At 40.8% G+C, this 20720-nt stretch overlaps 2 protein-coding genes across 4 annotated transcripts in view; both read left to right on the top strand.

Moving 5' to 3' along the window:
- The first annotated feature begins 57 nt into the window (after window positions 1-57).
- Window positions 58-10333, top strand: LOC309696514 (uncharacterized protein). Its single transcript, XM_082517769.1, has 6 exons — window positions 58-448; window positions 931-1103; window positions 1697-1912; window positions 5695-5855; window positions 5955-6087; window positions 6570-10333. The coding sequence occupies exons 1-6, from the start codon at window positions 169-171 to the stop codon at window positions 6744-6746; spliced, it is 1140 nt and encodes a 379-aa protein (XP_082373895.1). The 5' UTR covers window positions 58-168; the 3' UTR covers window positions 6747-10333.
- A 1293-nt stretch (window positions 10334-11626) lies between these two features.
- klhdc8b (kelch domain containing 8B) overlaps window positions 11627-20720 on the top strand; it is a 272795-nt gene continuing 263701 nt past the window's right edge. For 2 of the 3 annotated variants that reach the window (XM_082518063.1, XM_082518061.1), the window contains exon 1: window positions 11627-11858. The gene's annotated coding sequence lies outside the window, so the exon portion shown is untranslated. Of the gene's footprint in view, window positions 11859-18253; window positions 18309-20720 lie in introns of those variants that run through there. The other variant, XM_082518062.1, reaches the window with a different exon arrangement.

The following is a 20720-nucleotide window of genomic DNA, read 5'->3' as shown; positions in this document are numbered from 1 at the left end:
AACGGAAGGTGGCGCTGTTTCGCGTGGTTTGGTTGCATTCAGCCACAGAGCGGCTGAAGAAGAAGAAAGTAGGCAAGGGAGAACCGGTAAATAACCATGAGTCAACCCTGAAGCCGGTCAGGTAGGAATTTCTGTCTGTGATAGTCTCAGTTCACTAACGACGCTGTCATGTCGGATGTCGGTGAGAGCAGCTGGCGCCAAGCTGAAGAACATGACGGCACAGAAAGCGAAGAAGTCCACGCTTCTGTGTGGGGGGCACGTGACCCTGCGCTGACAGTCCCTCAGGGGCTCTGGACCGCACATCACGAGCCGACCAGGAAAAGGCTGGTGCTACATGTTGACCTAAACAACACCATACTGGTGTCGGACGCCGTGACGTGTCAGGGGACTTTGGCTGCTCTGGACTACTTTCTGACCACTGTCACTTGGGGGAAGAAGAACAAACACGGTAAACACGGATGGTGCTTTCCAGCAACACGCGGGAATGCTAGGAATGTATGTGCCCGGGCGCGCGCGCGTGTGTCAGTCAGGTGATACGGGGGAACCGTTTACTTTTTACTTTCTCTGTCAGACCCCCGGAACAATACTTTTACGCACAAATACTTGGGCTTGATTGAAATTAAACGCATCATTGGAAACGTTGAATACCATCCAAAGGGACAGGTTACCTTTTATTTAACGCAAATTAAATTCTTATTTTCTTTAATGTTTGGCAGAATGTAAGTTCCACCAAGGCTGAGGGGTTGACATGTTACATTTTATTAATGAATGAAAATTATTATTTCAGTTTAACTTACATAGAGTTCAAAACAAAAGCAGTGATTTTTCAAAAAAGTAAAGGGGAAGTTTATTTTAATGTGCATGTTAAAATCTTGGAAATAGACCCTCCTTTGTCCAGTTGTTTATTGTGTTGTCATTGTTTCTATACAGGAACCTGGGAGTGGTTGAGTGACTCACCCTCTCTGCTCCCACCCTGCAGCGAGGCTGTAAGCTACTACTCCCAGTTTGGACGCATTCCTGGTTTCACCTCTGGTGCTGGCCGTCGCTTCCGTAAGGTTCTGGATGAGCACCTGGACCTGCTCTGCTGGCCTGATGGGGTAAAGGTTGGTGTCTTGATAGACAGAGTCGCTGCGGGGGCACTGGGACAAAACCGTTACCCTCTAATTACTCCTTCTTGTCAGATTCTGATTTTTCAGCGACCCTTTTCACCTGGAATCTGCGTATATGCGATGCAGTTTTGTTAGTGCAGCGCCATCTGGGAGGAAACAAGTGCAGCGCTCTTCAGTTTTTCATTTTATATTTAAGCTGTGCCTTATCATGCTGCTATAACCAATTTAATATTTACTCATGATTCATTCATTTTCTCAGTTAATTTTCACACAATGTTTCTGACCCTGGTTCTGCTGAAAGTTTCTTCCTGTTAAAAGGGAGTTTTTCCTTAACACCGTTGCCAGTTACCACAGTATTTTTTCTCTGTATTATTGTGGGTTTTTACCTTACCTTACTTATATAACTGGTGTGAATAGAAAATCCACACCTGTGATTGGGAGCCAGGATGTTGTATGCCTGTCTACATCTGGGTTAGCGGCCAAGTGCTGCTTTCCACGATTAAATCAGCTGTTGCGCTTGTTGCAAACCGGCTTGACAGGTTGATGCAATTAGTGTTAACTGCTTTGTGGCCCTGTGTCTGTTGCAGGCAGACAGAGACCTGTCTGTAAAAGGAGAAGACGGACGCCTGTACCACTGGATCCTCCCGTCCTTCTTCCAGCTGCTCAGAGATCTATCACAGGAAGGTCGTGAGTTTGCCATCCTCTTCCGTACGTTTGGAACCGACCTACCTCGCGTGCTAAAAGCCGTATCCCGAGCACTCGACGGGGCACACCCACTGTTCCCTGATCTGCCTCAGCTAAAGGTAACTAACACAGGCATACATTCAGCTGTAATACTTGATGAGACTGCACTATATAATGACAACGTATGTGATAAGTTAGAAATGGCATGAATGGAAGAGCAGGGGTGAAACTGGTTTTAAAAAAACAAACTGTCCGTCATTGTTCTAGAAGACACTTTTTGGAGCAACATGTAGAGGTTTATAGTTGCAAGACACTAAATGGACTGAAATAAGTCATTTAGAATCAGGGTGCCTTTCATATGAGGTAATATTTCCAGGATTTGGTTTACGTATAATGAAAACCTGTTCAGATAAATCAGGGACAGCAGCAACTGTAAAAGTTGCTCTTTCAGTAGAGGTTTTAATTGGTGCAGAAACGAATGCTACCAGCATTAAAGGTACAGGCAGTAATTTTTTGAGGTTATTTAATACAAAAACTACTGTACTCGTAAATGTACACATGTAATTTCATGTTTCATTCATGCATTCTCATAAACTTAACTCCATTAAAAATATACTGGAGCGGGTTTGCAGTTTCTGGTTGCCACAATGTTACTCCACCATATTCGAGTCCAGGGGGCTGGGAAGGAGATCTCCCATCTGACTAATGGTGTTTTACATATGTGGCTGGAGATCAGCCACGGACATAGTTTGCCAAAAGAAGAGGAGAAAGACGGTTGTAGGCGTTCATGGAGACACATTTAAATTCCTGCCTGCACCTTCAGACTCAAAATATGAAGGTTCTTACCTACGATTTATCATTAAAGAACACCAGAAAAACAAAACCGTGAAGAAAAGAGACAAAGCCAGAGGTCAGTCAGAGAAGTAATGGCATCCCAAATGATATGTTCCTACAATGTTGATTTATTCAAGGCAGAATGAGTATATAGAAGCTCCAGCAGTGTATATTCTGACATCATAGCCCACATCTTTTAAAGCTGCATTTCACGTTCTTGCCTTCACTGCGTTAGTCCATGAGAACTCGTACTCAAAATGGTTCCACTGGAACAATGATGCATACACACCACTGGTCTCACTTCCTTCTCAACTTATAACTGTTGCTGTCATCACTACCTGGAAGTGATACACAAGTAAGTTGTAAGTTGTGCTTATATAGTGCCTTCCTACTCTGAGCACTCAAAGCACTTTTTGCCTCACTCATGCATTCATACAAGCAGGTTTTTGTGCTTTCTATCTAACATTCACACATTGCATTAGAGAGTAAGTAGTGGGGTCAGCATCTTGCCCAAAGATATTTGGAGCCACCAACCTTCCACTTATGTAATGTAAGTAAATGACCTGCTCTGCCTCTGAGCTACAGCCAGCTGGAGCTACACCTCCAAGTCACCTCCAACCAGGTCTTTTATGTAATCTTATAACCTTAAGCTATTAATGTTGCATGCACATCGAGCTGATGCTTAATCTTACTTAAGAACTTCTTTTAGTTACACTTTAAGCCTCACATCATTAAAGAATAGAAGAAGGCAACTTCAAACACTTGTTTAAAAACACTAAATAGGACACGGTAATTAGAAGCCTTATTATTAATGTCTTGCTCTGTTGCTCTTTTTATTTATTTTTTATTAATTTATTTTTTGACCAATAGAATTCATTGTAGCTGTGCTGCAAGTATCGTAATTTGTTCAGCTTTTTTTTTTTTTTTTTTGGGTGGGTGGGGTATTTTAGACTATGCCTGATAAATTAGTGTTGATATTGTGCACTAGATCTTGTGCAGAGCACGATCTTCTGTGCTCTTACACATGAAACCTTCCCCAGACTCAAACATGCATGCACCTGACTCGTCACCTGGAGGGTTTTGTACCTGTTGTGTACCTGTTAGTGCACTACAGTGGAACCGATTGATTCTGAGAGAAAAGCAGAGATTGGAAAGGATGGCTGGATAGATATGTGTGGAGGAGGATGGACGAGATGCCCTCAAACTTAGCCTGTCAGCCACAGTTATCTCTGTGAAGAAGAGCTCAGTGGAAATCTTATTCAAGCAGCCTCCTGTCAGATGCTATTAATCTGTGTGTCAAGACAGACGGAGCAGGGGGGAGATCAATCACAGGAACTAATGTGATTGCTCACTTTGTGAACTTGAGTTGTCTTCCTGCTACTTGGGGGCAGTGGCTCTGCTGTATTTGTTGTCAAGTTGCGGGGATGTGTGTACAGGGGGAAAGGTGTTTAATTAAATGAGTTCATTAACCTTGGTTAGTTTACAGTTAAAGCCAACTCCATCCTAATGTCCACATCACTGTGTTTGGTAGCATCTGTGTACCTGATTGTAAAATCAGACCAGCACAGCCAGTTATTATTACATCTCTTTAATTTCACATTGGATTTGACTGTATGTTGCAAATGCACCACATGATGGTTTAAGCTTTTTAAGCCAGTAGTTTTAAGTAGAGTACACTGAAAATCCCCAGTGTTTGATTCAGCAGGGAAAAGCAGACCCTGTGCAGAGTGATGGGGGACAAACGGTAAAGAAACACTGCAGTAGCTGTGTGCAGAATGGTGCTCAGAACCAGTGTTAATGTTAAACCGACTACTCGTAGGTCATCCATCCATCTGTGCTTGAACACAAAAGAGACAATGATGATGTCGTGTCTTTAGTGACATAACAGGTTGTCAGGGGCACGAACAGCTGTGTTCAGCTGTACCTCAGCTCAGTGATGCTTTGAGTTACATGCACATATAAAAAGTGGCAGTGGCGATGTGTACGTTTTATCTATTTTTTGCCATGTTTCACTGTTAACATGCTGGAATATGCCGAATAGCATTTAGCACACAGAGATGCTTAAAGGTATTTAGATATAAGGCCAACTGAGGTTATTATAGTAAACTAAATATAGATATGTTTGTTATTAACTGTAATAACAAAATACCCTAGATCTTTGGAAAACCGTGGAAATGAACTAAAATCAAATACAAATATAGAGGAAATAACCTTTTAGTATTTGTTAGCGTTAGTTGTTAAAATTCCCCTGTAGTTACATAGTAATGTCAGATAAAATAGATTTGTTTAATTATATTGACCTGCCAGTACTTAAAGGTAGGTACAGTAGAATAAAGGGGTAAAAAGTCACGTTTTTACAGGAAAGTAAGTTGTTAATGGAGAAAAGTCCATTTTACATTTATATTGGTAAAACAAAAGGAAAATGGAATAAAAAAAAATAAATATTAAAGAAAGATAAATATAAAATAAATTATTGATAATAAAAATGAATGAAATATAAAAACATATGTGTGTGTTTCTATGTATCCTGAAATTCTAGCCTTGTTTGAATTTGGTTTTATGGTTGAGGTTAGACGTATATTTAGGTTAGAGTAAAGATTTCATTTCTAAACTTTGGATGAAATTGTTGATTAACGGCCTCACAAAGATATTTAAACAGATACGCCTGTTTGTGTGCCTGTTGTCCCCAACCCCTCTGCTCACGCTGGCAACAGAGGACAACTTTTAGCTAAGATATGAAGTAGGTGAAGAAAAATGCTTTGTCAGCAAGACAATAAAGGAATCACGGTAGAGCTGAGGACATTTTTAAGTATCCACAGTACAGGATGGCAGAGTTGTTGTGCACGTGGCTGCCAAAGCATTTTTAAAATTTCACATCTGCAAGAATTTAAGCTGATTGCACAATTAATTTAGGTCAAGTCTACCAGAGGCCTTATTTTAATAACAGAATAATATCACATAATTGGTTTATTTTTATTTTAGTTTTTGCTTACAACAGAGTTCTTTTAAAGACGAGCTCTCCGTCTCGTTTCTTTATCTCTGACTCTTCTTCTTGCTCTTGGCTCAGCTGAGCGTGGCTGTGACTCCGGGCAAGATCCGCTGCAGCAAGAAGGGAATCGTCCTGAATCGAGCCGAGGAGCGGGTGTCCTCTCGCGATGGAGAGAGAGGTCTGTACGAGTACTTCAGCTCCGTGCAGGGTCTGGGAGGATTTCAGGACCACTATGACTGGTATGCAGAAAGCTTCTCTAAGAAAACCTGGCTGTGGATTTTGGGGTTTTATTCTGAGCTTTTCCAAACCTTTCCCTATATTCGTTGTTTTCTGTCCAGGTGGGCTGCTAATTCCTTCTCCATCCGTGGGGGGAAGCCAATGTGGGTCGACCCCTTTGACAAGCACGTACAGCACATCTTTATAGATGACAACATACGACAGAATGATGAGGATACTATAGTTAACCCGAAGGTAATAGCACCGCTTTACTCACACAGTTCAGCCTATATCTGGTGAGTTTAGAAAAATAAAGTACACCAAATTAGTTCATGATAATAGATTTCATATTGTAGGAGGAGACAGGGTCTTGGAAATGGGTTGATTTTGTGAATGCAACGCTTCTGTAATTTAGAGATGGCATTTTGTTTTCGGCATGGCTCACTAGGTGTTCACTGCCGTACACCAGCCTGTTGCAGTATGTTTCACATGTGTGTATTTGTCATGTATTTTGAGGCTCTATTATATATATAATCCCCAGACTGTGTGTCATAACTGCGTACAGGCTGGTAGATGCAGAGATGTAGGCTGTAGCTGCTTCAGAGCTCCAGAAACTAAACATGACTTCTAACCTTACTCTGGTTTGCTGTGTGTGTGTGTGTGTGTGTGTGTGTGTGTGTGTGTGTGTGTGTGTGTGTGTGTGTGTGTGTGTGTGTGTGTGTGTGTGTGTTTTGCAGGTGTTTTTGGACCCGGGTGGCTCAGACACTCGTATAGCCTGCACCGCCGAGCTGTATGATATCACCTTGATCCAAACCGACCTCCTCCAGGCCATTTCTGACCCCAGCTACTTCACTCAGCGTGTCCACATCTGTCTGGAAAACTATGAGAAGAATGTCCAGCAGGGGGCAACCTAGAACACACTTCAAACTTTGCATACTTCCTGTACAGTACATCAGTTTGTCTGTGAGGCAACCTGCAGTGCAGACAGGATTAACAGGCAGGCGGGATTATTACTAGAGATGGACCGATCCGATATTACGTATCCGATACTGACCTAAATGACTGGATCGGATATCGGAGAAAAATAAAAAATGTAATCCGATCCATTAAATATCACGAAAGCACCTCACAAAACTTGCAACACGCCGTAACTCACCTCAGAACGTTAGCATGTCGGAGCAGTATGCATCACGTGATAGAGCGGCTGTGGCATGCGGGACCTGTGGTGGTCTGGATAGCATTTGGAGCTTCGCTAGCAACCTGGCATTTCATCTCCGACAAAGTTATCCCCGAGAGAAGTAAAGCAAGTGTGTAAGTCCATCTCTGAATGTTTGTAAAGCATTCCTGCGTTAAGCTTAACGAGCGACTGCCTCTCCTGCTGCTACTTCAATCGTGAAACTGCTTAAATGATCAGCTGATCGGCTTTTCTGTCGCGAGTCCGTCTGTCTTGTTTGTTTTTGGTCCACTTTGCACCAGAAAGAGGAAACCAGCGGCTGAACAACAGCAGCACGTTTAAGCTTGATAAGCTGTTGTTAGAATTTATTTAATATTACTTTCTACACCAGGATCTTTTTCTACGTAGCTGACGCTGGTAACTGTGCAGGGGCGGATCTAGCAAAGTTTAGCCAGGGGGGTCGATAGGGCATTAACTGGGAAAAGGGGGCACAAAGACATACTTTTCTTTCTTATTCTCATTTAAATGTCTAGCTTTTAATAAATAATTATCTGACACACAAAGTTTTAATTTGATGTAAAATGAATAGAAGTCAATTACTGTATATAGTGACTATTAAGTCTAATATATATACCCTAGTAAGCTATAGTACTTTTTCCTTTGGGAAGGTACCATCTGTGCAGTCTGCAATTTTGTTGAAGAAAGATGTTGAATCTATTTAATATTTCTTGAAAAATAATTGATTTCTGTGCATTTTTTTTCACACTGCATCAAATTAAGGTTGATTACGTCGATTAAGCATCATGAGGTGGCGCGTGAGGGGTGGTTCCCTATTTTTTATTTATTTATTTTTGTTGTTGCTGGGAGTTGGAACCCTATTAGTTAGGTTGCTTAATATTTACGCTAAGTACTCTTTAAAATACCAGAATAGGGAGGATGGTGTAGGTTTAAGTTTATTAGATTGATCAGTATTGCTGAACTATGAAATATTTTTTTTGTATACAGGTATAACAGAATAGCTTTAGTGTAGTTGTTGTTTTAAACTTGAGTATGAACTTGCAGACTTGCAAAATGCAGCAAGATATTTTAAAAAACAGTTTTGTTGATTAAAAAACACTATATCGGATTCATATCGGTATCGGCAGATATCCAAATTTATGATATCGGTATCGGTATCGGACATAAAAAAGTGGTATCGTGCCATCTCTAATTATTACACACCAAAGCAGAAGACTTGCTCAAAGTCTAAAGTTTATCCAAACACAAATATTAAGCGGTTACATGAAGAAACAAGTTATATGGACAGGTGGACATAGAAAAAAGCGGCAGCTATGTAAACAGGACTGCAATTCATTAAACGGTTTAAATACCACATATCCTTGATAAAAAAGGATAACTGTGTAAACAAGGAGCACTTCAGTCAGATTGCACTGTCTGCTGTCCTAAAGTGAACTGGGACCCATGTTTTTGACCCAGTTGAGCACTGAATTGGCCGGGCTGGACTCTTTAATTACACCGACAGCTCTGTGACTAATCACTCCACGGTATAATTGGCCAAACTCAGAATTTGGAGGCAGACAGAATAATTGGTGTCAGATATGGAGAAAAGCTCTTCAGCTCTTATGTTAGTTGTTGGTTTTGCTTCAGCTCCTTTTTCTTTCTCGGGGCGCTGTTTACATCCACTCAGAACCCAGCGGTAATACTTGAATATTTTCAGGTGACTGAAGCATCTGATTACTGAGTATGCGTTACTTCTGAATGCACTGCAGTCATAAAGTAACTCTTTGTGACAGTTGGCTCAAACTTTGAGCTGTAACCTGGTTTAATATTGCTGTCAAAAGTCACAATAATAGATGTAGAAGAGTACATATCGTGCTCCTGATCGGATCCGGTGTCTATGGAGCGCTCAATGAAGCAGTTAGATGGTAGAGAGTAACATCTGAGCTGCAGAGACGTTTGCATTTAATTTGTTTGCACTGAGTTATTTTTATTTTATTTAAAGGCATGCTTGAGAGAATTGTCTAATACGTTGAATTTGGGAGGAAGTTATGGTAATTTTTGCTTTGAGGGTTTTTAGAATATGTTTATTGTTAAGCTTCCAGGGAGGCTTTAATGACTTTGTTTTTCTCAGGTCAGTTTTTAACAGACAGCCAAATGAGCAGTAATATAAAGGACCCAGATGTAGATAGAGTGGTGTTTTTTTTTTTTTTCTTTGTTTTGTTTTTCTTCTTCTTTTTTTTTTTTTTTTTATAGCATATTTTCACCGATGTTTTCCTTGCTGATGAATACACTAATAAGAAAAGTTTGGAGAGAAAGCTTTAGTAGCTGTGATAACATCACAGAAGACCCGACTGATGAACTCTTTGGGGCTGATGCTGATTTTTAGGAAGGTTTTTTTTTTAAAAAAAAAAAAAGAAAAAAAAAAAAGAAAATGCATGTTCTGCTTTGTAATGTTAAAAACCAGGTTTTGGTTGGCACATATTGAATAGAGCATTTAATATGCTGCTATCAGCCAATAATATCAGCTGACTTGTATCAGTCAGGGTCTAAATCACAGCCTGTATACTCACTGGAAAATCACTCGGACAGTAACTACTACTAAAAAAAAAACCTCTCCAGTTATCAAGTTTTAACAATATTTAAAAGTTTTTATTTAAAATGATGTAAATTAAAGGTATTTTATTTATTGAAGATGGGATTCCATCCAAATGTAGTGCACATGTTTGCAATATTTGGAGAAAATCAACTAAATAAATGCATTATTTAGTGTTAAACCAGTTCAGAAGAACAGGAATTTTCCTTATTATTTTTTTTATTATTTTTTTATTTTTTATTTTTTACTTTGAGGGATCTAAAATGATCTCATAGCTCAGCACACATCAGGTCATTTCAGCTGCCATGTTGGTTTCTGTGGACACTGAATTCATGTTTCCACTGAACACTGGGGCATTTTTAAATTTTATTTCAAAGTGCCAGTTAACACATGCTTAAAGACCATGCTTAAACCTCAGTAATTTATTTATTCATACAAACCAAACTGATTTGTACTTTAATCACAACACTGAACCTTTCAATAACTTGTGTAAGTTGAACCATTAGGTCACTGGATGTGTGAAAACCTCTGACAAATGCAGTCAAATATTGCATTGATTCATAGGTTTGTATTTTTTGATGGAGGCACCAAAACTTCAACATTAAATCTAGTAATAACAAAGCCAACACAGCTGTGAACAACTGAGTACTGAGGTGAAATTCCCAAGGTTTGACTACTGTTAAAGGAGATGCTCCCATTGATGTTCAATAAAATGCTAATGCTTTTAATTTTCACGTGTTAGCAAGTGGGTTGTTTTTTTTGCACAGCAAAATAAGACAACCTTTGGTGTAATGCAAACAAATGCATTCACATAGCACTGTAGCTTTCAATGTACTGATATCATCAACATTGTATAACCAAATCCATAAAGGTAACCTCTCCGACATGTGCTGTATTTACGTAAACAGATAAAACTCATGTATATGATTATTATGATCAGTAACTCTGTGTGTCTGTGTGTGAGAGAGAGAAAGGAGACCCAGTGAGGCTCAATGACACAAGGTACAGTGTTGATGTCAGTACGGAGCTGTACTATATGACTCTGTTAGTTGTGACCATTGCAGACACTTTACTGTAAAAGCGAAATATTCTTATCTTCTTCATAAGCCCAAACACTCCTGCAGATACCAGAGCTTATTTCATGTGGAAAATGGTGAAGTCAGAATACGGAATGATAAGGTCTGTGTGTGAGAGATAAAATGCTTCCTGTCTCTGTGGGTTGGGATGAGATTAAATTGTAAAGCTGGCTTTAACTGAGGTGTTAGAAGTGAGGATTTAGTAAGATGCTTCTGCTCAAACAATTCAGTAATTAGCTGCTTTGTTTTGTCAGAGGTCAGACACTTCGACTTGTGACGAGCCAGGTCAGGACTGATTCTGATACATGATAAATATGCTGCTGATGATTGATTTATTCCTTCTGTTGTAGAGGGACATCAGTGAATAAGACCAGAAATAACAACAAAATCCATCCATAGGTTTTGTAAACGTCTTCCCCAATGTGAAGTCTATACATAATGAACTGTTTTGGACCTATACACACAGAGTCGCCTCTGTGCAAAACATTCATGGAACTTTCAAATCATATAAAGGTTAAAAATCACAGTTTGATGATGGGTGTGGTCTGACCCATTTGTAACAAGTGTAGTTTTTTTTTTTTTTAAATAAAAGTCTCGTTTCCACTCTGACGTATTTTGCGTATTTTAAGCGGATGTCGAGAGTTCCCTCAGTCCACGCGGGGGCAGCAGAGCAGCTTGTGGAGCAGCTTCACCTACAGACGCGCCATCCCTTCTTTCAGGTGAGTCTGGAGTTACCTGGTGCTGGCTCTGCGCGGCGGCTCAGCCAAGAAACAGCGACGCAGGCACCGAGTTTAAAAATAAATAAATGAATAAATAAATAAATAAAATAAAGTGGCGATGAGTTGGGTGTTTTCACTTCAGGATGATGAAGAGGCACAGCTGCCAACGGGGGGTGGGGGTGGGGGGACGAGGTCTTTTTGAGACTGCGTAAATGCGCGCTGGTGAGTGAGTGAGTGAGTGAGTGAGTGAGGGGAGGAGACCGGAGGCGAGGGACAGGCGGAGCAGGCAGGAGTCAGGAGAAATGTTGAATCAGTGTGTGTGAGGAGGACGGAGGTAACTGCTGGTCTTGCTGGATTCTCTCACTGAACAGGTGCTTCCGCCGCTGTCCTCTGCGGGTGTCCAAACGTTTACGCGGAGCTGCCCCGGTGAGCTCCGACGCACCGGTGACTCACACAAGGAGGAGGTAAGGACTGTTGCCAACAAAACTTTCCACCCTTTTAGACGTTTAGTCCATGTGATCAAATGCCACACGGGTGGACGTATGGACTTTGTTGCCTTTGGCACCGCGAAGGAAGTGCAGATGTGGGAGGCTGGCGCAATGCAGCGCTTCACCTCTGCGCACATGGGCTCCGCTGGTACGAGACCTCGTCGCTGGGCGTTGCGGAGCCATCAGTGGGCACGCGAGTGGGCTCGGGCGCTCTCAAACACTCCACATTCTGATGATGCTGTTAGAGCGATAAGATGGTGGGCGAGGATCAAGCTTAGGCGACAATCAGAAATCTGTTTGGACGCCATGTCCAAAAAGAATCCATGCACTCTGATGTCTGGTCAGTTGTTAAGTGGCCGTCACGAGCTGCTTTTTTGCAAGTTTGGGCGGCAGATGATATCAGGGAATTGTGGAAAGTGGTTGTGTCGTACTTGTCAGATGGAGTGCAAAGATTTTAATGTGCTGCGTGATATTTTTAGGACATATTCAGGGATTTGGGCTAGAGGTTGCAGGGGAAAGCCATCCAGATGCGTCTGCTCTAGACCAGCGGGTCCCATCTGCTGCGCTGACCTGCTGTCCGTCGGTTGCAGGAGGGCTCCCGAGTTTGGCCGTTTTTATTTCAACTTTATTCTTTGTGTCTAGACAGCTGATTATATGCTTCCAGGTACAAGCAGACGTCCCTTTGCGTCCGTATCTTCCATTCTCGCTTCCTTTCCCGAGTAGCATCCCAGGAGTTTAAAGCTGTCCCTCCTCCCGCTGCCGTCTGCTCTGTTAAAGAGGTTGTTTCTCTGACACACTCCAACTTGTTCAGCACCTTCCACCACTCCCATTATCTCCTCTCTCGCTCTCTCTGCTAGGGCTACTTTTCCCATCTGACCTGTGATGATAGCTCCTAAGCTCATTAGCATAATGAGGATTACAGCTGACATGCAGCGTCTGGGCCTGTCTTGCTGGATCCAGCAGAGACACGTAGTGCAGTGGCAGCTCTCATTGTGCCAGTAAAATGCCACCTCCAATCAGGACTCACAGGGAGGCTGCAGGTTGTACAGCTGTACAGAAAGAGTGAGGGACAAGGACAAATGGACTTTCTGAGGATGAAATTATTCATGAATTAAATCAGCTGGCATAGGAGCTAGTTAGATATAAATGGATGAATTTGAATGCCTCACCGTTTCCTTCTAAAAGACATAAAAACTGCAAATTGATTTTGCCTCATAATTGTAATTCAGTTTTGTCTGCAGGAGGAAAAGTTCTTTACTTTTTCTCATTCGTTTATTTACAAGTCTTTCCTTCCACTCGTGCTGCATAAACAATCGAGTCACCCACTTTCCATATAATTTTATTCTAAAGTTCAAGCTGCGGGTCAGAGCCCACAAGAGGTCCTGCCAGCGAGTCTCCACATGATGAAAACGGAAGCTGATTTTTGACAGGGCGAGCGACAACATTTTGCATCTGTTCAGCCTGTTTTCCTAGCTGTCTCTGCTTTTTATGTAAATTTTCTACTATTTTTCTCTTATACCAATATTTTCTAGTCATTCCATGGTTATTTAGTGAAAGCAGCATGGCCCCTAGTCGTAAATTACTGCTTATTTGTTGCTTGTGATGGTTGGATTTTGGGAGCAGAAGCTGTCATTTGTGAGAGCATCATCTGAGAACAGTCAGTGGTAACCTGGCGCATCGTTAATCAGCTGTGTGATTGCACAGACTTGTGGATAATCCATGCGTATCCTTTGTTCTACTCACATTCATATTGTGATGGAGATATGCGACAGTGGGTTAAGAAATAACAAAATTCAAGACACTTTTATGGTTAATCAAAGTAGGATAACCGAGATTAAGTTTAATTCAATTTTACTTATAAATCACTTCTTCACAACAACAGCCAGCCTTAGGTGCTTTATATTTAAAGGTTATTTAATAGAAAACATATTGTGCTCATAGATATACAAATAGATATGTTCTCATAAATGTAGAATAAATTAATTAAAAATACACAGGAGCAGGTGCTGTTTTGTGGAAGCCATCATGTTGTCCTGCCATCTTAAATTTAGTGGCCAAGACGAACATCACCGTGACCCCTAATAGCATTTTACGTATGTGACTAGAAAGTGGCCATATATGTAGCACAACTTATAAGTTATTTTTAATTTAAAGATCATAAATAACATGTATATTTTCATCCTCTCTTTCTCATCCACCATTGTCCTCTCTTCTCCCTCATTTCCACCTCATGCTCTTCCTCCTCACTTCACACCTCATCTCCTGCACCGACATCAGGGCTCTAACACACTAAAATGTCCCTAAACATCTTATTTATTCCATTGTCAGCAGAATAGCCGTCTGTCTCAGGACAGCTGACAGTGAGCTGGCTAAAGCTAAAATTATGCCAGCTAATGTTAGGCTTGAGTCTGCTAAAAATCACACTTTCTCTCTGATAAACGATTTGTTGTCCAAGTCCAACAAGGTTAGATCCACTTCACAAAATTTTACAGACTCCTCCAGAGTAAATAGACACGGACACCCACTACTGACAGCTGAGGTGAACGTGGGACTGACAGTATACCCTCACTACAGATGAGTGAAGGCCAGAGCTGTTGGCCTCTGTAACTAAGATTATACAACTGAACTGGGAAGGGTAAGAGGACAGAATTCTGGAAATGCAATCTGCAATTTACTGACATCTAGTGGTGAGATTTAACACACTGCACCTTTAAAGGTGAAGACTACAATATTACAGCAATCAAACAATCCCCTGTGTGTGAGCACCTGGCAATAATGGAGAGGAAGGACTCCCTTTTAACATGAAAAGATCTCTGGCAGATCAACAATCAGGGTGGAAGCAGTCATGTGACTTACGTGATTGAATTTTTGCTTTAATTCTGATAGTCTGCCAGCTCACTGCAGCAGATCTCTAGTCTATATTATGTTATAATATTAATTAATATATGATAATGTTCTGAATACTATATAATAATAAATCCACTGCTTAGAGTTCAAGAGCAGAACAAGAACTATGATTGGAATCTGTCTGACCATGAAAGGACAGACCCTCTGGTGAGACAGCTGAATGATAACTGCCACAAAAGCACCCAGGTCAGCCTGTCAGCTAGCTCGCTAGTGGGGACTGACCTTTCAAAGTAAAAGCAAGGGGACTGTTGCCCGTTAAATGACAAAAATGCCATAAATATACAAAAATGTTCTATGGTGGGTGTTATTATTCTTAGGTGACCTGGCTCAATAAAGTCTAGGTATGGGAAGCATTGGTTACTTCTTTCAAAGAAAACTCCTCCTGCCTTTAGGTGTAAAATAAACCAGTTAGTTTATAGTTTTGTTTGGGATTCTCATCACTGTACAGGATTTTAGTACACAGCATCAGGAATCAGCATTTTAGCACAAATTTAACTGCACACCACAATATTTTTGGTCGAGACAAACAGAGACGTGTTCAAAAACAGTTGCAAAAAACAATGTAAGGTACTGTACTGTGGTGTTATGTACGTTTGAAAGTAAAACTCTTCTGAGCTGGGATTTGTTGATGAGGTACTTTTATCCTAAAATGACTAAGTCTGATTTAGGAGAATGCGGGCTTTCAGTGGAATGCGTTGACCAGATGTATAGATGACATTTATATGCCTAAAAAAATGGATGTTTTATGGGTCACACTGATCGTTGCTCCTTATGTAACCGTGTTTAGTATGCATTCAGCATAAAACACCTCCATTTGGACATGCAGTGTTTTATGCCTGTTTGGCTAATGAGGCACCCCTACCCTGGAGTAGAGTGTAGAGTGTGAGTGTACAGTACAAAGTGCCTTCAGATTTAAGTAGTGTCGGTTGTGTGTGACAAATATCCTGGCTCACACACACGCACACATGCACACACGCACACACACATACACACACACACACCAGCCTGCGACAGACATTAACCCGGAGAGATGATTGTGGAAGATAGCCAGTACTCCCATCAGAGGATTAAGTGGGCTGCTTACAGCGGACAGTTTGGTGAGCCGGCCTGTTAATGATGAGGACTTGGACATGGATGGTATCAGAGGGCGATACAAAGAGAAAGCAATAAAAACAAAATGTTGGCAGAGGAAATGAACCGTTTAGTGGATTAAACAGGCAACAGAAAAACAAGTCAAGTGTTTTTAAAAAACTTTCTGACATAGTGTGTTATTTGATGAAAAAAAAATCAAAAATCATTTCAGTTTTATGAGACATGATCAAATACTTGAGTGAGTGCTCCCATGAATTGAGATGTTATTCCCTTCAAGGTTGTCAGCTCTTGCAGTCATACAGTGCTCACAGCATTCCTGCTATGCTTGAATGTCCAGAATCATCACCAGCGATGAGCTTTGGATTTCAAACCAAACAGCAGTTTCCTGCAGAGCAGCCTGCAGTCTCCAAACATGAAGTAGACACACCAGGCTCAGAGTGTGACCCAGAGCGTGCTTGTAATTTTATTGTGACATTAACATGTTTGCATCATAAATTGGTTCCTCCGAGGGTCAAACACTTCTAACATCCTGAAGCATCTGAGAGGGAAAATTGGTGAAAATGAGCTGAACTGTGTGCCTTTTCTTTGGTGTGTTGGCACAGTGGGAGGGATCTAGTAGAATCACAAATACAAACCTTAAATTGTTCAGAACAGGAGTTCCAGGCAGAGATCAAAATGTTGAAGAGACCACTGAGGGGTTCCATCACTGCACAAAAAAGACAACTTTGAAGGGACAGAGGCCACATTTAAATCAGGGAGTATGTTTCCTTTGTAGGACGTGTTTGAAAATGTATTAACTCCTATTTATGAACTGATAAACTGTGTTAGATACTCAACCTGACAGACTCATTACAGTTACAGCAGCACTTCCCCACTGCTGTTAGCCAAGAAATGCACTTGTAAATTAGCCCTGGTTAAATTACAACTTTAATTTTTACATGTTAGGTTTTGTACAGATTAAAGTGTAACAAATGTGGCTAGTGAATATTAAAGAGAACACTTATCCAACCTAAATAATGAGGTCAGTGTATTGTAAGTAATCCCTGTGAGTCAGAAGGGTGGGCTTCAGACTCATCTAAACAATCGCTTTCAGACAGTTTTTTTCTACTCTTGGATCTGTAAGATGTCACAGAGACAGGATACCAAGGGGCCCTTCCATATACACTGATCAGTCATAAATCATGACCACTATTGGAGTGAAAAAAACTGATTATCTCTTCATCATGGCACCTGTTAGTGGGTGGGATATATTAGGGAGTAGGTGAACATTTTGTCCTCCAAGTTGAGGAGTTAAAAGCAGGAAAAATGGGCAAGTGTAAGATCTGAGCAGCAAAACTGTGATGGCTAGAAAACTGGATTAGAGCATCCCCAAAACTGCAGTTCTTGTGGGAAAAATGTTTCCAGTCTGCAGTGGTCAGTATCTAACAAAAGTGGCTGTAGGAAGGAACAGTGGTGAACCAGCGACAGGGTCATAGACGGCCAGGGCTCAGCGCTGGTTGGCCCGTGTGGTCCGATCCAACAGATGAACTACTGGAGCTCAGATTGCTGAAGAATTGTGGTTCTGATAAACATGAGTCAGAATACACAGGGCATCACAGTTTGTTGTGTATGCGGCTGGATAGCTGCAGGCCAGTCAGGCTGCCCATGCTGACCCCTGTCAGCAGTTCCAATAGAATAAACAACGGGAACGTGAGCTTCAGAACTAGACCACGATGCAATGAAAGAAGTTGTCCTGCTCTGATCGATCATGTTTTCTTTTACATCATGTGGACGGCCGGGTGTGTATGTGTTACTTACCTTATATCAGGGCAGTAGCCATAATGTTGTGCCTGATCGACATATGCAACCACTTCCTGTCATTCTTTCATTTCTATTGGCCATGCATTTGTACTTCACACCTCAGCATGGGTTTCAGTGTGCAGTGCCTTCTATGTGAAATTGCCCGAAGACTCTCACATCAGGCTCACATATCTATTTTTGAGCACAGAAGCTGTTTAACCTTTTTGTTTAGCCCACAGAATAAAGTTTTGCTGTCTAGGAGATTAGCTGAGGAGCTGTTCAAGATAAATATGGATAATTTGGGAATGTTATTCATATAAAGCAACTGTAGTAGAGCCCTAGTATAAAAACTGGAGCTGGCAAGGTGAATAATGATCCCCTTTTAAAGGTCATGCTTGGAGGTTTTGCTGTGAACCCTTTGAACAAAGCAAGGCCTGCTTTTTCCCTGCTTCCAGCTACTCTGCTAGCATGTTTTCACTATTACGCAGTGTTACCAACTCCTCAGTAAGGAAAATCGCTATTGGCTGTCCTAAAAGTCGCTAGAAGTCGCTAAATGATGTCATCGTCTAATTTGCATAACTGGTCATGCTAATGTAATTGTAACCTACATTGTTGGAGAGAGAAATAACATCGTGGAAGAGACATAAAGTGAGTAAAAAACGTCCTAAACGCATTTAGAATTTATTTAGAACTACAAATTAAATTTCTTTTAGCAATTATTGTTTTTTAATGTCACAATTCCAATCCTGCTCCTTTATCCGGGCTTGGACCGACAAAAGTGACCTGAAATTGGCACTCTGGTGGAGTTACTTTGTGTGTGTGTGTGTGTGTGTTTATTAATAGTTTTAAACCTTGAGATCCACAAAACAGCATAACAGTAAAAGAAGAACTGACTGCGTTACAGTCAGTGCTCATGCGCGATTCATTTGCAGTTTGGACGCGTATGAACATCTCCTGCCCTGATAGCAGCTGGGGGAGGACTATCCTCCAACTGTGAGCGCTTTGGCAGGGGTGAGGTGCCCATGGCAGCACCTGCTACTTGTGGAGAGTAAGAGCGATACGTGTTTTCACGTAAAAAAGTCATCATAAATAAGTCTCCAGTAACACCAGAAAAAGTCGCCAGATTTGTCGCTAGTCGCTTTCTAGAAAAAAAATCGTTAAAGGGGTCTGAAAACTCGCTAAATATAGCGACAAAGTCGCTAAGTTGGCAACACTGCTATTACGTGGCCACTATTAGCTTGATGAACTATTATACCTATTTAGACAATGTGTTTTTAGTAGTTTTAATTTTAAAAAATGCTATTACTATGGGCACATTTAGGGATTTAAATTACTTTTACCAAACTAAACTACTAAACCAGCTCTTTAAAGCTTTTAAAGAACTGAACAGGTTGAGGCAAAGCTAATTTAGCTAGCCTGTGGCTAAAACGTTATATTTAGCTTATAGGTTGATCAGTCTTTATCTAATTTAACCAAGCAAAACAGGGAGTAAGTTGAAACATTCATGACGAGATAAGTGACAAAGAGAGAAAAAACTTTTTGTAGCTGGTCAGTGTAGTAGCTGTCTGGATGTTCATTAGCACAGCTCATAGTGGAATAAATGGAATCCCTTAAAAACAGATTGTAGCTCAAACAAACAGGTTTGTGTGCATGATTGTGTTTTTGTGTGAAAGCAGCTGCCTTGTTGTATAATTGCATTTTATTGTTTACATGATTCGGCTCATTAGACTCACTGACCTGTTGCAACTGAGGTGGTGCTCGTGCCATCATGATAATACAAATGGACGGGAACAGAGAAGTTCTGGGAAACATTTTAGCGCATAGTTGTTTTATGTCCCATTGATGCATTGAAAATCCATTATAGGGTCTCTGGGGATAAAACCAATGCTTTGTTTCCAACCACAGCAATGGAAACAGTAACAGTAACAGCAATGGATTTAGAAAAACAAGCACATGCAAATTTAGGAATCATGACTCATTCCCAGCAAATTGTTTGCTTGGATTAATTTTTAATCTTTGGACAACATACAGTTTACAACACGGTATCTATAAATTGTCTCTGAGAATGATTTTTCTAATGTGAGTAAATATTCAAACTAGTCTGTTTTTAATGAGGTTTGTGAAGAGCAGTTCACATTCTTTAATTTAAACATTTAAAAAATGCAATTAGGTTTTAAATAAACTCTAATAAAAGGTAAAACAAATGGAGATATATAAATAAAAACATCAAACACATGGCAAATGGTGACAAAAGCAATATTCTGAAATGTCACAGTAGGAATTCAATTAATAAACTCAGTAATGCATGCTGTTTGCTATTAGAGCAAGGTGCTGCTTCAGTTTAACTTGGAATAAGAAACTCACTTGACACAGAGGCAATTTTAGAAAATGTATGTGGATGTACCCACATAGCAAGGAGGTCCTGCCCGGATCTGGTGTCAAGCCGGCACTGCTGGCTGACTTCTGACATGGTAAGACGTATGTCATCGAGATATGGGCCAGGCCTGGCATAGATGGCACTATTGTGGTTTGGTTTATGTGGCCCAGGGTCATAGAAAACAGGTCCTCCCTGGATCTGGCATCAAGCTGGCACTTCTGACTGACCGGTGTCATGGCAGGGTGTATGTCAACCAGATGTGGGCCAGGTCTGGCGATGATGGCACTATTTATGTTCCTATTTTAGTTAGAAGACCCAAATGCCATGTTGCAATATTACACTGCTATGGTAGCCAACGTTTCAAATGCAGGTTTGACAGGTTTGTATCAAATCAAATCAAATCACTTTTATTGTCACATCACATGTGCAGGCACACTGGCACAGCACATGCGAGTGAAATTCTTGTGTGCGAGCCCCACAAGCAACAGAGATGTGCAAACACAACAACACAAACGAGCAAAATACAAGAATGGCCAACCTGAAACTAATAAATATATGTACAATATATAATAGTGTATGCATTTCTGGATGTGTATACTAAATATTTTCCTACGTGTGTGTGTGTGTGTGTGTGTGTGTATACACATTTTTACAAATTAAATAGTAAAAAAAAAAAAATAATA

Source organism: Aulonocara stuartgranti (genome assembly GCF_965226115.1).
Source record: "Aulonocara stuartgranti genome assembly, chromosome: 20".
Classification (NCBI taxonomy): domain Eukaryota; kingdom Metazoa; phylum Chordata; class Actinopteri; order Cichliformes; family Cichlidae; genus Aulonocara; species Aulonocara stuartgranti.
Note: the sequence above shows the minus strand (reverse complement) of the source record. Positions and strands in the feature narration are given on the sequence as shown.